The 16,239-nt window shown below is 41.2% G+C and overlaps 1 protein-coding gene across 1 annotated transcript in view; it reads left to right on the top strand.

The window, feature by feature from the left end:
- CCDC3 (coiled-coil domain containing 3) overlaps positions 1–16,239 on the top strand; it is a 67,339-nt gene that overhangs the window by 5,766 nt on the left and 45,334 nt on the right. The window contains exon 2 of the mRNA XM_073619505.1: positions 6,696–6,861. Coding sequence (XP_073475606.1) covers positions 6,696–6,861 — 166 coding nt within the window. The remainder of the gene's footprint in view (positions 1–6,695; positions 6,862–16,239) is intronic.

Genomic DNA, 16,239 nt, shown 5'->3' with positions numbered 1-16,239 from the left:
CATGTGACATATTCATGGCCTGAAGTTATATGTCATTATGTATGGTTGCCACTGAACTTAAGGTTGATGTGGGAGTGGGAAGTGGTGACAAGGAAGCTAGAGAGCAGGAGGTCTCAGAAGGAGTAGGGGTGATGCTTCGGGTGATATATATATATTTTTTATCTCTAAAAAAAGTTTTTATTAAAGAAAAACAAGTAAAATTACACAAAACAATGCACGTCCCAGAACATGTATAGAACTTACACATATAAAAAGTACAATGGAATCAAGTACCATTAACACATACCACCTATCTCACTCAGAAAAAGGCATGATCTCCACAACATTTTCTACTATCAATCTAGATATAAATGGTCAGTCGGGATGTTATCAGTGATAATCATACAATAATGTCTTAAAGTAAAATGCAGTTCAGAATTAATTCTACAGAAGAGAGTCCTGGGGTATCAAGGCACGGGGACCATAATTTGTTAAATTTACCCATGCATCCTCTATGCTGGAAAATGTATTTCTCTAATCTCAATGTGTCACCCATTTGTGCAATCCACTCCTTCAGTGAGGTTGGTTCAGAAACCTTCCAGTGCCTAAGTATTAGTTTCCGGTCCTGAAATATAGCTCTACCAATGGCTTGTTTGGGAATGTCTTCAATGGGGAGGTCATCAAAGATCCCCAAGATGCAAGGCTTAGGGTCCGTCGGAATGGTTACCTGGAACACTCTATTTACAGTATTAAGCACTCCAGACCAACATAGGTGCAACTTTGGACATCTCCAGAGAAGGTGTATTAGATCCCCATGATCTCTAGGGCATCTAACACACAACGTGTCCTCCCTTAGTCCCATTTTGAATTACCTTACTGGTGTTAAGTGAACTCTTAGCATGATATAAAGCTGAGTCAAGCGTTGTGAGACACTGAGAGAGCATGCTGGTACCGCCTGCTGTTCCTCAGCGAAGCCACCCACATCTCCTCCTTCCCATCTATCGGCAGCCCTAGATGGAAATCCTTTCAAAAAGATGGTCAGCAACATATCATATAATAGCACCTGGAGATGAACCCCCTAAAAATGTACATATCTGCCATGTAGTTGAAAATTGGGGAAGGGGATATTTTCCGTATATCTACACCTGCTTGTGCCCTGACAGCATGTTGCAGTTGCAAATAGTGGAACCAAATAGACTGTGGAAGGTGAAATTTAGCCTGCAAGTCCGCAAATGAGCAACACTCCATTTACAAAGATATGAGAAGATTTCATCCAACTAACTCCTAGGCCAGAGTATTGTCCAAAAACCTTTTTTACTGACATGGCCCGGCACAAAGAGTTTGGGTGATATTTTGAAACAAAATGATGGTGATGTAGCTCATAATATTGTTTTTAGTATTTTGATTTTTATTTGTTGGACAAGGAGAGGCCAGTGGAGAGATTGCCAGAGAGTCTGACAGTAGCATTTGTGATAGACTGAAGCGGAGTTAGCGTTTAGGCCAATGAGAAGGAATTGCAATAGTTAAAGTGAAAGATAACAAGGGAGTGAATAAGTATCTTGGTGGTGTAATCAGTTAAGAGGGAGCATATTTGGTTAAGTTACAGAGGTGAAGGTGGCAAGATTTGGATAGTGATTGGATGTGGGGCCTGAAGGAGCAAGTCCATGATTACATCTAGCACCCTGGTAAAAGAGGAAGTACTGATTTAATCAGGAACAATTAAGAGCTCAGTTTTGGAAAGATTACATTTAGGAGAATAGTGTGGCATCCATACTGATAGGTTGGTTAGTAAATACAGGAGACTAAAGTGGAGGGTTAAGGAGAAGAGAGATAGATTTGGGTGTCATTAGCACAGAGATGTTTTGGAAAACCATGGGAGGCAATCAACTGACCATGGGAGAAGGTGTAGATAGAGAATATATAGGATCCAAAACAGAACCTTGGGTGACCCCTATAGAAAGGCAAAGAAGAGATGAGGAGAAAGAGTTGTAGGTGGCACTGATTGAGTGCTTAGATAGATGGGTGATAAACCATAAAAGAGCAGAGCAGAGGGCCAAAACAGTGAAGATTTTAGAGAGGGAGTAAGAGGTCAACTGTATAAAAGGCAGCAGAAAGTTCTTATAATATGATTAAAGTAGTGGTCATTGGTTTTAGCAGTTAGTATAAATGTCTGAATCTATTAGTTTACATGTTAACCGCCTAATGATATTTCTTAAATCCTATGCTCTATGCATGTTCAACTCGGAAGGTGCTCTTACAAACATGCCTTGATCAAGTAACAATTGCCACGTGTATAATCATCCTTATCCTGTTTTTTTCAAAGGTTAAGTTCATTTGCTGGATTATATTTTCTTTGGTGAGCATTAATTTTCCTTCAGGATAAAGCTAGTCTTATGCCGCGTACACACGATCAGACATTCCGACAACAAAATCAATGGATTTTTTCTGACGGATATTGGCTCAAACTTGTCTTGCATACACACGGTTACACAAATCTTGTCAAAAATTCCGAACGTCAAGAACGTGGTGACGTACAACACGTATGACGAGCCGAGAAAAATGAAGTTCAATAGCCAGTGCGGCTCTTCTTCTTGATTCCGAGCATGCGTGGAACTTTGTGCATCGGAATTGTGTACACACGATCGGAATTTACAACAACGGATTTTGTTGTCGGAAAATTTGAGATCCAGATCTCAGATTTTGTGTGACGGAAATTCCGATGGAAAATGTCCGATGGAGCCTACACACGGTCGGAATTTCCGACAACAAGCTCCCATCGAACATTTTCCGTCGGAAAATCTGACCGTGTGTACAGGGCATAAGTTTTGCTTTGTGTCTAGTAGTGCTGGATAATGTTGTGTTTGCTGTGTGTCTTATCTCACTGCAGATCTACCTGACACTCTCGACAGTCAATAATAATACATAACACCTGCGATGTTGGTGGTTTCCAGATACAGTGTAATTTTTGCCTAAGCTTTCACTCACGTGAAGAGACAGCATATTGGTGTATTATAATGTAAAACATCCGCTAAGATATCAGCTTTTAGCAGTTTAGTGCTGACAATCTGTTGTCAGCTGATTAATTACTACAGGTTATTGCTCTTAAAATCAGCTTATAAATGCTCTGTGTACTGATTAGTAGGGATGGGCTGAACGCACCCCTGTTCGGTTCGCACCAGAACTTCTGAACACCGTGAAAGTTCGGACTTGAATAACGAACCCCATTAAAGTCAATGGGACCCGAAAGTCAAAAATCAAAAGTGCCCATTTTGAAGGCTTATATGCAAGTAATTGGGCATTCAATGGTTATAGGGGTCTGGGTCCTGCCCTGGGGGACATGTATCAATAAAAAAAAGTTTGAAAAACGTCATGTTTAAATGAGCAGTGATTTTTTTTTTTTTTTTAATTTTTAAAGTGAAAGCCTAAAAATGAAAAATTCCTTCCAATATAGTGCCTGGGGGAGTCCCCTTAGTCGACCTGTAAAGTGGCAGATCTATACCATGTCTAGAATCTGCTGCAGCAATAATTGCATTTATAGCGCAACAAAAAATGACATTTTCCCTGCAAGCTGCCTTTATTTTGCTCAGCAACAGCTGGGAAGTCCGTGTGTATGATGAGGCCACAATGTTGTGCACTGGGAACAAGATTAGAAATTTTTTGGATACATTCCGGTGTCACCTTGACTTTGTATAGAAGTAATGGGTGCGTAAAAATTGGACTATGGGTGTCGGTGGTGCCTTCCCACTGTAACCCTAAAGAGGTAGTCTTGATGAAAGCAAGAATTGGCCTTGCTGAAAAAATTGCTATGGTATGCACCTGTAAAACAGGTGCAGAAAATTGGTCTTAGGGTGTCGGTGGTACCTTTCCACCGTAACCCTATAGAGGTAATCTTGATGAAAGCAACAATTCACCTTGCTGTAAAAAATTGCAATGATATGCACCTGTCAAACAGGTGCAGAAAAATGACTCTTTGGGTGTCGGGGGCACCTTCCCACTGTAACCCTATAAAGGTGCTCTTGATGAAGGCAAAAAAAATTGCAATGATATGCACCTGTTAAACAGGTGCTGTAAAATTGGTCTTTGGGTGTTAATTGAGCCCATGAAACCTATACCAAAAACATTCTTCCATATGTAATGATTGAACACCCTCAAAGCTAGGCAGCCTCGAAGTCCTGCAGAGATTCCACATCCCAAAAAGACTTAATCAGTGACATCAGCATCAGGGGCTTCATAGCTGGTAATCCAGGACTGATTAATTTTTATAAAGGTCAATCAGTCCACGGAGTCTGTGGACAGATGCGTTCTATGATCAGTAACAAAACCTCCTGCAGTACTGAATGCCCATTCTAAAAGCATGCTGGATGCAGAGCAGCCCAACAATCTCAATAGCTTACTGGGCAAGTTCTGGCCAATGGTCTATTCTTATGACCCACTAAGTCAGTGGCTCGTCAGCTGGAAAGCTCTCTATCTCTGTTTTGGCCCCAAGGTAATCGTCCACCATGTGATGCAGACACTGCCGATGGGATGTGGAAGCCAACAGCCCTGGGCGGCAAGGACTAAAAAAATTCCGAAATGCCTCACTTAGGAGGACGCCTTCTCCAACGCTCCTCTCTTGACCAACAGAAGACTCAAAATGACGTTTTCCACAACACTGTAACCTACTGGAGTCAGGAAAAATGCTCAATAAAATCCTCTTTAATGTGTCCTCAAGAGATTTTATCTTCTGCACTCTCTGTGGGAACGGGATGAGTTCTGAGACCTTCCCCTTATAACGGTGGTCAAGGAGGGTTGCCAACCAGTAATCATCCTTCTCCTTTATGCCACGTATTCTAGGGTCCTTTCACAGGTTTGGAGCATGGGGTTGCCCATGCGCCTCAAATTTGAGAAGCAGACTCCTCAGGGTCACTCAGGATGACAGCATCTGGAACTTCCTCCTCCCTGCCATGTACTACTCCCCAAGGGTCCTGGGGTTGTAAAGCCATCGCTTAAAGATTGACGCATGTCTTCCTCTTATTCGAAGCCTATGAAAGTGCCAGAATCCTCCTCCTCATCCTCCTCCCCTCTCTCCTCCTGTGTGTTCTGTGACATAGGAATGATGGTGTCTGGATAAAGTGGGCCTTGAGAGGAAAAGCAATCCGCCTCTTCTTTCTGCTGCTCTGCCTCCAGTGCCCTGTCCATAATGCCACGCAGAGTTTGCTCCAGCAGGAACACAACAGGGATTGCGTCACTGATGCATGCACTCTCACGGCTCACCATCCTTGTGGACTCCTTAAATGGTGACAATACAGTGCATGCATCCTTAATGATCAGCCATTGGTGTGGGGAAAAAAGCCCAAGCGGCCTGAGCCTGCCATTGTGCTGTATTCGCACAGGTACTCGTTGACGGCCCTCTGCTGCATGTATAGCTGCTGCACCATTGACAAAGTCCAGTTCCACCTGGTGGGCATGTCACGAATCAGGCGGTTTATGGGCAGGTGGATTTCCCACTGAATTTTAGCCAACCGAGCACTGGATGTGTATGACTGCCTAAAATGGCTACAGACTCTTCTGGCCAGCTTTAGCACATTTTGCAACCCTGGGTACGTATTTAGGAAACGCTGCACCACCAAATTGAGGACATGTGCCAGGCATGCCAGACTTATACACCTTCCCAACCGCTCAGTGTTTGCCAACCCTCTCCTCCAATCCCTACACTGGCTCCCAGTCTCCCAGCGAATAAAATTCAAAATACTAATCACAACATACAAAGCCATTCACAACTCTGTCCCGAGCTACATCACCAATCTTGTCTCCAAATATCACCCAGATCGTCCTCTCTGCTCTTCTCAAGACCTCCTACTCTCAAGCTCTCTCGTCTCCTTCTCTCATGCTCGTCTCCAGGATTTCTCCAGAGTCTCTCCCATCCTCCGGAACTCGCTACCTCCACCTATCCGGCTATCCCCTACTCTTGCTACCTTCAGGCAATCCCTGAAATCTCATCTCTGCAGGAAAGCCTATCACGTCTCAAACAAATCTTTTACCACTTCCATCAGCTCATTCCCCACAGTTACAACCTTTTGTACCACCTGCCCCACCCTATTAGATTGTAATCTCTTCTGAGCAGGGCCCTCTTAATCCCCGTGTATTTTATTGTATTATAACTGTATTGTCTCCCTTTTATATTGTAAAGCGCTGCGTAAAAAGTTGGCGCTATATAAATCCTGTATAATAATAATAATAATCATTACAAAAATTAAAACTATTGTCCCTGATGAAAGTCCATCATCAAACAGGTTTTCCAATTATGTAAATTCACAGTCAGTCATAGTGTCCAGCAATGTAATTCCTCATCAATCAACAACCCACCACCACCCGGGCAAACCTTCAGCACTCCCATTGCTAAATGACACAGCCCTGGTGCTGCGGTAATATAAACACCGCAGTGGGGATCCCAGGTGAAGTCCTTAACCAAATATGGTCATGACCATATTTGATCAATGATGCCCCCCCAGGATCCCCAGCATTGTGTTTACATTAAATCAATGACAACAGTTTGGGTGGGCAAATGGCCGCGATAGTTTGGCAGGTCCCCAAAAAGCCTTGGTTTACCTTGAGCACAGACTTGACCCGAATCAGAATTTAATCTCTAGTTATTATGCTAATTCCACTTGCAATAAAGGTAATGGTGTAATCCAGCATATTTATCAAACTTTATTTAATGTTTTTCTATGTTGTAGAATGGATGAAAATTACAGTCTACTTCCACATGGAGTGAATTTCCAGGATGCAATATTTGCAGATACTCAAGACAACTGGAGGCTGTTTTCCAGTCTTTTCCAGTACTCCAACTGTTCTCAAGGACAACAAGTCATGGATGAACTAGAAAGCCAAGAAGACAGTAGGGTAAGCGTTACTTTACTTTTTTTTATACACAGACTGACCTTACCAAAAAATGCAACAGCTGTCTTTCTTGAACACCCAAAGCCTTTGTGACTTCTGTGTTCACCTTTTAAACACATACAGGCAGTGATACGTAAACTGTAGCTATTATTACTGCTAAAACAGCAATATCCAGTGTGCTGAATATTCTTTGCAACTGCAGAACCAGATTGTATTTGATTGTAAGTGAGTTGTGTTACTATCAAAGATTGGGTGGTGTACAACAAGCTATAGAAAAATAAGGACGTTCTGCAAAATATTCCTTTCAGGTATAGCCAAAGTCTGTCCCCTCTTAACCCTGCCTCTCAAGCTATTTCCTATTCTTCATCTCTAGCATTTATTCTTACTTCCTCCACTTTGCCCTCTAATCTGATCTGTCATCCGCCCTGAAATATTACACTGTAAAAATGATGGTGGTATGTGGGAGTGCCAGTAGTGTCTTGTTTATGTTAATTAAATTCAATATTTTTCATTTTCCTGTCTGTAGGCTCCCATTTTGTTTGACCCTTTATGTCGCTTCACATTTAGCTGCATTTTTTGTATTATTCCAACTGCTTGTACAGTATGTGTTTACTTTTAAACAGTTGTGAAGTGTTAAAATTAATGAACATATTTTTAAGTATTTTATTTGGTTTTATGCATAAAAACATGGTTACAAATAATCAGTATTTTACAAATACAAAAGTAAGTGGTGATGTCAATGGTTGTTGCCAAATAAAATGTCATACAGTAAGGCCCCTTTCACACTGGGGCGGTGGGGGCGTCGGCGGTAAAACAGCGCTATTTTTAGCGCTGTTTTACCGTCGTTTTTGCGGCTGTATTCGGCCGCTAGCGGTGCGGTTTTAACCCCCGCTGTCGGCCGAAAAAGGGTTAAGACCGCTCGTACAGCGCGGCTATAGCCGCGGTATTGCCGCGGTATAGCCGCGCTGTCCCATTGATTTCAATGGGCAGGAGCGGTTTAGGAGCGGTGAACACACCGCTCCTTCACCGCTCCAAAGATGCGGCTCGCAGGACTTTTTTTACCGTCCTGCCAGCACACCGCTTCAGTGTGAAAGCCCTCGGGTTTTCACACTGAACAAACAGTGGAGGCTGTTTAGGGGCGGTTTGCAGGCGCTATTTTTAGCGCAATAACGCCTGCAAACCGCCCCAGTGTGAAAGGGGCCTAAAGGAAAAAGCAGATCTCATTGTAAAAATCAAATTTCTAATACTTCAAATATGTGTCCCATATCCAAAACTCCCTTCCTTCCAAAAATGTACGTTCTTAATCTTATAATACTGACAATGCAACACCATACAAAAACAATACTGCTGTGATTGGAAACACATGTTCTTAGATGTTAGTACTGCTGTGTAAGGAAGTACCGGTAGCTAATAAAAAAAATCTTCAGTTACCTATACTAGCTGTATTTAAAAGGTAATTTTAATGACACAGTGGGGTTGATGTACTAAAACTAGAGCGTGCAAAATGTGGTGCATCTGTGCACAGAAATCAATCTGCTTCCAGGTTTTATTGTCAAAGCTTAATTGAACAAGCTGAAGCTGTTTGGCTACTGTGCACAGTTGCATCAGATTTTGCACTTTTGAATTATAGTAAATCAACCCCAATAAGTAACTGGATTAAAGGGTGTATTTCCTAATACTTGGAGTTATTTAATAATTACACATAAGGATGAGATGGGTATAATGTAATGTAATATAATAAAGGTCTTTGCATTAAGCAGTTATTATCTCTAAGCTGATAGGCTAAAGATGGAAGCCAATTAAAAGGTAAGCACACTTTTGTCAAAATGAAAAAAAAAAAAATCATTATTGCAACTCAAATCTGTTCACAATTTAGAAAAGTACCCTTCCTAGTTTAGTCTGCTGTCAGTTGTCTTGTAGATAAAATCAAACACGTCTGACTTATATGGGGATGCTGGGTACACTGTTTGTGTATAGAACTTCCCCAGAACTGTCATTTTTCTGCTCATTTAATTTGGCTTGCTGCTGTTGCAATTTTTTTTTCTCAAAATAACACTGGGGCTGGTCATTTGACTACAGCAGGATGACCATTCCATTCAGGGAGTAGGAGGTCGGCATAGACGTTGAGAAGAATACATATGTAAACTTCAATACAAATGGCAATTGATAGAACTATGCAATTAGGCTTGTTACAGTCCTTGTAATGTATGGAACTTTAAAGGGGAGTATTTTGTATTTCTTATGAAAAGGGAATTGCACATCATGTAAGCTATAATGTTCCATGCAATAGATGCACCAGATCTTGTCATCCAATCTTTTCATTTTAGGTGGAAGGATTGGCCAAGGGTTATGTCGTTTTATCCAGGAGTGTGAAGAAATCTTAAACTATACTAGGCATATAAAATTAATTTTGTAAACGAAAAGGTTCACATTTTTTAAATACGTACATTTTTTGCCCACTGGGGTATAGAGTAACAAGTAAACAATGAAAAGGATTGCCTATACTTTAGCATACAGCCGTATATGCACACATCTGTATGCAATTTTAACTGTATAAATCTGAGAATATTCTGCTAAAAATTGGAGAGAGTTATATTAATAGTAGGTGACTCTGTTTATAATGCATCTAAATGATTCATACTAGTACAGTGTTGTCTGATAAATTAAGAGTGGGTCCACCATGTAACATAAAACATTTGGATTTGAAAGCATTGTTTGACATAGACAGATATTTTGCAGTATACACACATGATTAAATCATGATATAGTCCTGTGTTATAGCCTTAGGCAGAGCTAACCTCAGGTTAGTGAGACAAGAAAATACTTGTTTCATTTTTGTATCTGTGGTTCTCTTCAAATGTGTTTTTGTGAGAATTATCAATTTTTTGGGCAAAAGTTTGATTTCTTCTTAATCTAAAGAGAAAATATTCACACTCATATAATACTGGTACATCTAGAAATGGTGCTTAAAGGTATCCATCCATAGATGGGCAGATATCTCCCTGACAGTAATGGGAGAAGCTTGGGTTCACACGAGCGGTGGGGAGACTGCATGCGAGTCAGACATCAATAGCACCTCATTTCTGTTCAAATTTCATGCGACGCTTTGCAGTGCGATTTGAGCCTATTCATTTCATATGGGCTCAAATCACACCGCAAAGGTATCGAAACTTGACGAGTACTTGACCAAAAGTATCTGTACTTGTACTCGCCAATAAAAATCCAGTATCGGTGCAACCCTACTTTAAGTTTCATATCACACGTGCAACAACTTAAGTGGCAAAAACCTCTAATCATACATTTTCCTGCTGTATTCACCAACCCACATTGTGTGCGGACATGGATTACCAATTTTTAAAAGAGATCTGTTATTTGTAGTGATAGCCAGTTGCCAGAAGCATCCAGACAAGTCCCATATCCAAGGTCCCAACCAGCTCAAACTACTAAAGGCTTCATCCATTCCAGGAGTTGACCCCCCTCCCAGATCAGACCCCATGCTGGAATTGCTTGTGCTCTGATCCCTTTCATAGTTCCTAACGGAGCGCATTCTGCGCAGTCCAAATCCAATATCAAATCAAATAGTCCGCCTTCCCCCTCTTGACTTTATACTGAGATATTATTTGTTGTTGCTCCTTCTCTTATTATTGTTATTCAGGATTTATATAGCACTAACAGTTTGCCCAGCTCTTTATAATCTAAAGGGAGACATACAGTTACTCTACAATAAAATAGAAGAGAGTTATAAGGACAATGTTTACAAGAGCTTACAATCTAAAAGAGTGGGGCAAGTAGTACAAAAGGTTATAATTGTGGGGATGAGTTGATGTAAGTGATAAGAGTTCTTTTAGTTGGAAGTGTGATAGGCTTTCCTGATAAGATGAATTTTCAAGGATCGTCCAAAGGCACCCAGAGAAGGAGATAGCCGTACAGATTGAGATAGAGGATTCCAGAGGATGGGGGAAGATATAGAGAAGTACTGGATACTTTTCTTTTTAATTGACCTACCTTTCATTTCTTTCACTGCAATCAAGAAACTGTAATATCAAATAAGTATACAAGATATTTGTATCAGGATGTCAACATTAGTGGATTGAGTGAAAAGGTCGCTGCAAAGGCCCTTGCTTCCAAAAGAGCCTGGTGTAGTTGCAACATATGCAGGCTATGTTCCTACAACATTTACAGGTTCCAACTTAAAGTCTGCTAAGTCTACCATTTATCAACATTGTTCAGATTACTACTGTGTCTAAAGCCTCATACACATGATCAGACTTTATACAAACTTTCCCGTGGATTTCTGTACAAAGGGCGTTGGCCAAGAACTTGTTAAGCATACACACGGCAGGACTTTTTAGGCAACAAACACGAACGTAGTGACGTTTGAACGTACTGACGACACTTCAAAAGAGGACGTTCAATTCTCCAGCGCCACCCTTTGGTCAACTTCTGTATTGTTGTCTGATCTTTTGCATTGGTTCTGAGCATGCGTGTTTGTACTTTGTACTAAAGTCGGATGGTTTTGTGTACACACGATCGGACTTGCCGACATCGGACTTCTGTTGCCGCCAAGTTTGTCTGTTCGCACAGCCAACATTTGTCCAATGAAAACCGAAAAAATGTGCCAGATGGAGCGTACACACATTGCCTTAAAACAGCTAATTTGCATGTTTGTTGTCAAAAAGTCTGATCGTGTGTATGGGCCTTTAGAGTATTTCTGTATGGGTATAGGCTGCTATTTAGATGTAATAGGCTCACTGTAACTTAAAATGTAAGTACAGGTTTACAAAAAAGCACACTAAGTTGTCCGATATGGGTATATTTGCATAGTGTGCTAAACCTACCTTCCAGCCAGGGCCCCCTTTCAGTTTAAACAATGAAGTGGCTCCTAGTTATTGTAGGTACAGAGCAGTTGTCAGGACCAGTGCCCCCTAGTGCATTGGGAGAGAATTCCATTCTGTTCTTTTGGGGTGTACATGTGCAGTATGCACTCTCCCCGGTTGCAACTGCTGAGATCAACTTAGGCGTCAGGAAAGACTACACACTGTGCATGTGCAGCCCAAAAGAACAGGATGCGCCCCTTCCATTGGCAATATGGGATGCTGGCCCCAATGGCCTTCTTCCAGTTCATTCCTACAATAACCCAGGATGGAGCCTTGCTGATTGCTTCTTAATGTAGAATGCAACACATTCTGGGAATGGAGCAGGGGGTACTGTAATTCTTCCTCCTTTCCCTCATTCACAGAACATGTTGCATTCTGTGAAAAAAAACAATACAAGGACTTTCCTGAATGAAGGAGTAAAAAGTAAGTGGTGGGTGGCCCTCGGGACATCTTTAATGTAATGCAGTGTTACAGATTAGGAAGTTAACCCCTGCAAGGCTGTAATGAGGACCTGTCATTACTGCAGGGAATGTTTCTACACTAAGAAGCAATCAGCCAGATGTAAGTAATGGGGTATAGCCCAGAAACAAAAAATATAACTAAACTTAAAGTGGTTGTAAACCCGAAGAAAGAAAGAAAAGAAACAAACACACCCTGTAATACAAAGGCATAATGAGCTAGTATGCATTGCATACTAGCACATTATGAAAAATTGACCTTAGATCGATGCTGTTGCAGCAGTCCCAGTACACCGATGTGACCGGAGACATGTCTCCCGGAGTTGTTTCCAGGTTCGCAGGCTCCGGCACTGTGATTGGCCTGAGCTGCGATGATGTCACTCTCGCACATGCCCGCGTGAGCCGCCGTTCACAGCATTGATGCTGAAGAAACGGCACAAGCGAGTTGTTTCTTTACTGCGCATGTGTCGATGATGTCAGCCCAAACATATATGGTAAATATCTCCTAAACCATGCAGGGTTAGGAGGTATTTTCAGTACTTACAGGTAAGCCTTATTAAAGGCTTACCTGTAGGTACAAGTAGTGTAACTAGGTTTACAACCACTTTAAGCTTTAGTTCAGCTAAGTAACTGATATTTTCATATCTCATTGGACTTAGCTGAAAATAACTCATCCTCTAAAGATTCTTCTCCTGGTTGAGCCTGTATAGTGCCTGTATAGTGTAAAGTAAGAAGGGACATGTGGTCCAGGATCCATCCAATAGGTGGTTGATTTAATGAGACATTAACATGATTTACTGTTCCTTTGTTTAAGTATGTAGCTATTCAAATGAATAAAAATACAATTGAAAAATAAATAAAAAACTGGGGGGGGGGGGGGGTAGGAAGTGACCAGGGACGTTGACCTCTCCATTTACATGCATGGGAATTTTTCTGTATGACCTCTAAATGCCAGAGAATATACTGCAGAGAAATTCTCACCCCTATAAATGGAAAAGCATGGGATTTGCGTTTGTGCCATTAGATTCTAGATGAGAAATGTGCTTTAAACCACTCAAGGGCGACTGTAATAAAATAAAAAAATAACAACATGGCAATTTTACAATCACAGCGACTGCCTGCTATTTCCTTTGTGTTGTGTCTCATAAAACGTTTTTACAGCCACATATCTGATGAAAGGGTCAGCGTGCCTGTGTATGAACAAGTAGCAATGCAGTGTGTACTAATTTACTTATCTGTAGGGCACGGTTGCGCATATTTTTATGCCACAGTTCAATTAATGTGTAAACTGCAACACTTTGTATACAAAAATTGCATATTTATAAACGGTTGTGAATTTTCTGCTTCTTGGCACATATGAAATCCATGGCTGACGTCCTCAACAATAATTCCTCATGTATGCAATTGGCAGCTAGAATAATCTGAGTGTTTTTACTGCTCCATGCAGACATGGTGTATGTTGGGTGGGCTGGATTGTACATTCCTATTACTGTACAATATAGTAGTGGAACAACACTTGACGTTTACTACTGTTACACCAGTGTTGCCTTAGGAGTATCGATTTTATGACTTTGCTTTTAAGGTAATTGTGTACATTTCCTCTTGTATCCTTTGTATCCCACAATGAACACAGTGTGGTGACTCCTCCTGTTTCACGGTCTGTTTGAAGGTATAGCTTGCTCCTCACAGCTGTGCTTTTTACTGCCACCAGGTTCCCGCACAGTTGCCATTTACTAATGCCACATTAATTATATGTCTACTGATTTTGGGAGGGGGGGCAGACAAGAGAGGCTAAACACACAAGGCTCTGACAACTGGGGCATTTCCCACACCAGACGTTTGGTTTACTTATAAAGGTAAACTATTTAGATATCCCTGAACAGACAAGAGAATGCTGGATTAGACAAGGAAAGGGGGACCATTGTGTAAGATCCAGTCACTGCAGCAAACTGTACATTCTAGGGTTACGTTAGGGGATTATCTTCTTATAAATGATGGAGCAGTTGTTTTGTGACATTACCTCTTCAATGTCTGGAAATGCTATAATTTCGACCATGTGTAGGGAGAGAGACACAAAAAAATTTGAATGTGCAGCTTTGTATTTAGAATTTAGAATAAATTATAAATATTACATACAGTATGCGCATCCATCTTTCTTAGCAGGTGGTTTTATTTATAAGGCTCTGACATACCACAACTTTAACTCCCATGTAAATATTTTGGCATTGTGCAAATGGTTTAAACTTTGCACATCTATGTCTGTGACATATTCAAGAGAGATGTAAGGCCGGGTTCACACTGGATGCGAATCACCACATCCAATTCGCAATAGCAGGAGATTGGAGCCAGTTCACATATCTCCGATGCAGCTCCGGTGTGAATTTGCACAGGAGCCATGTGATTCGTTTGGTCCGTTTCGGGTCCAAATTCAGCCCAAAATTCAGACTGAAATCAGACCTGAAATGGTGAACCAGGATGCACCGGACCCCTGCTGTGAGCTGCATCGGCATCCAGTGTGAACTGAGCCCAACTCTTTTTTTTTTTTATTGGATCTTTGAAATACTAAACTTCAGAAAAAAGACCCAGAACTTTTTCTGTATTTAAAGAGGAACTGCAGTCTGCTTACATCATTTGTAATAAAAATCTTTGCCGTTCTGAAGCTTCCCTCCAACCACTTTGCATATTATTTTATATATACTGTGACTCTGTACTTGCCAAATATGCTGCAGAAATCTCCTTCCACTGAATCTGTCTGCAACCATTTTAACTGTGGGCAGCTGAAGCTGCTGCCTTTTCACTTTCTGGATTTACACAGATATACAGAATCGCACATCCAGCTCTGCAGCTCTCATTGGCCCTCTTATGACTCATCCACCCTCCCTCCCTTCCTGGCAAACTCTCATGAGAGCTGTGCATGATGTCATAAGCCTGGGCTTTTTACCAGACAAGAAACAGGAAGTGGGCTGTAAAAGGTATTTACTGGCAGAATTTTTTTTTTTTTTAATATACAAAGTTAAAACAAGGACAAGATTTCATAGATGGAAAATTGAAAAAATGACTGAAGTTCCAGTTTAACGGCATAGTGTAGTTTGTACACGAGTATGGCGAGTGTAGTGCAGGGGCATTTGCGGTTTGTAACCAAAGGCAAATAGACCGTTCACTTTGCAAGGCAATTTCCCGTAGCTTGGGGAGTGTGGTGAAAATGTTCCTTGTAAACCATAATTAACCACATGCAAGGAAAACAAAAATCATATTTTTGCTTGCACATGATTGGATGATGTAAGTCAATAGAGCTTCACCTCCTCACGGCTGCTAATACTATTCTAAACATCTGCCTTCTAGCGCTGTGAGAGTTAAGGCGAGATTAAAGCCTTGTTTTAAAAAGAACAAAACAAAAAAACAAACATGTTATACTTACCTGCTCTGTGAAGTGGTTTTGCACAGAGCAGCCCGGATCCTCCTCTTCTTGGGTCCCATGCTGGTGCTCCGGAGATGTGCAATAGAAGATACTGTCAGTTTGGATTCAATTACCTTTATTTCAACTAAGAAGTATTAATCATTCGGGCATCCCGTGTCCCTTTTCCTCATCCAAGTTTAATCCCCTAATAAAAACAACAAAAGCAAGATAGAGACTGTTCATATTCTGGAGAAAGTGTTCCTAAAATGGAAGTCTGACCAGCAGGGTGATGTGTGGATGCTGAAACATGCAGAGACCCCCACGGGGGCACCACTACACGTGCATAATATCAAACATATTAAATAATAAAATAAAAAATGTCCATTGTGCTGGCAAAGCAAAATCCTGTGATGGTGCTCCAAAGTTGACAAGGCGACAACAACTTGTGCTCCCCCCCATGTGAATCTGCTCACCTCAGGGCATTGACCGCACATCTAAGTTTGTGAACCACCCCTGGGTTCTATCTGAATGAAGCTCTTTGGGATCCTGAAATGTCCAGCAGTAAGTTCCTCCGTCCATATATATTAAAATAAAGTGTATATGGTGTTTTATCGTTTTAAAAACGTATTTTATTTATCATCAATCTGGG

This window comes from Aquarana catesbeiana, linkage group LG03 (genome assembly GCF_042186555.1).
Source record: "Aquarana catesbeiana isolate 2022-GZ linkage group LG03, ASM4218655v1, whole genome shotgun sequence".
Taxonomy (NCBI): domain Eukaryota; kingdom Metazoa; phylum Chordata; class Amphibia; order Anura; family Ranidae; genus Aquarana; species Aquarana catesbeiana.
Note: the sequence above shows the minus strand (reverse complement) of the source record. Positions and strands in the feature narration are given on the sequence as shown.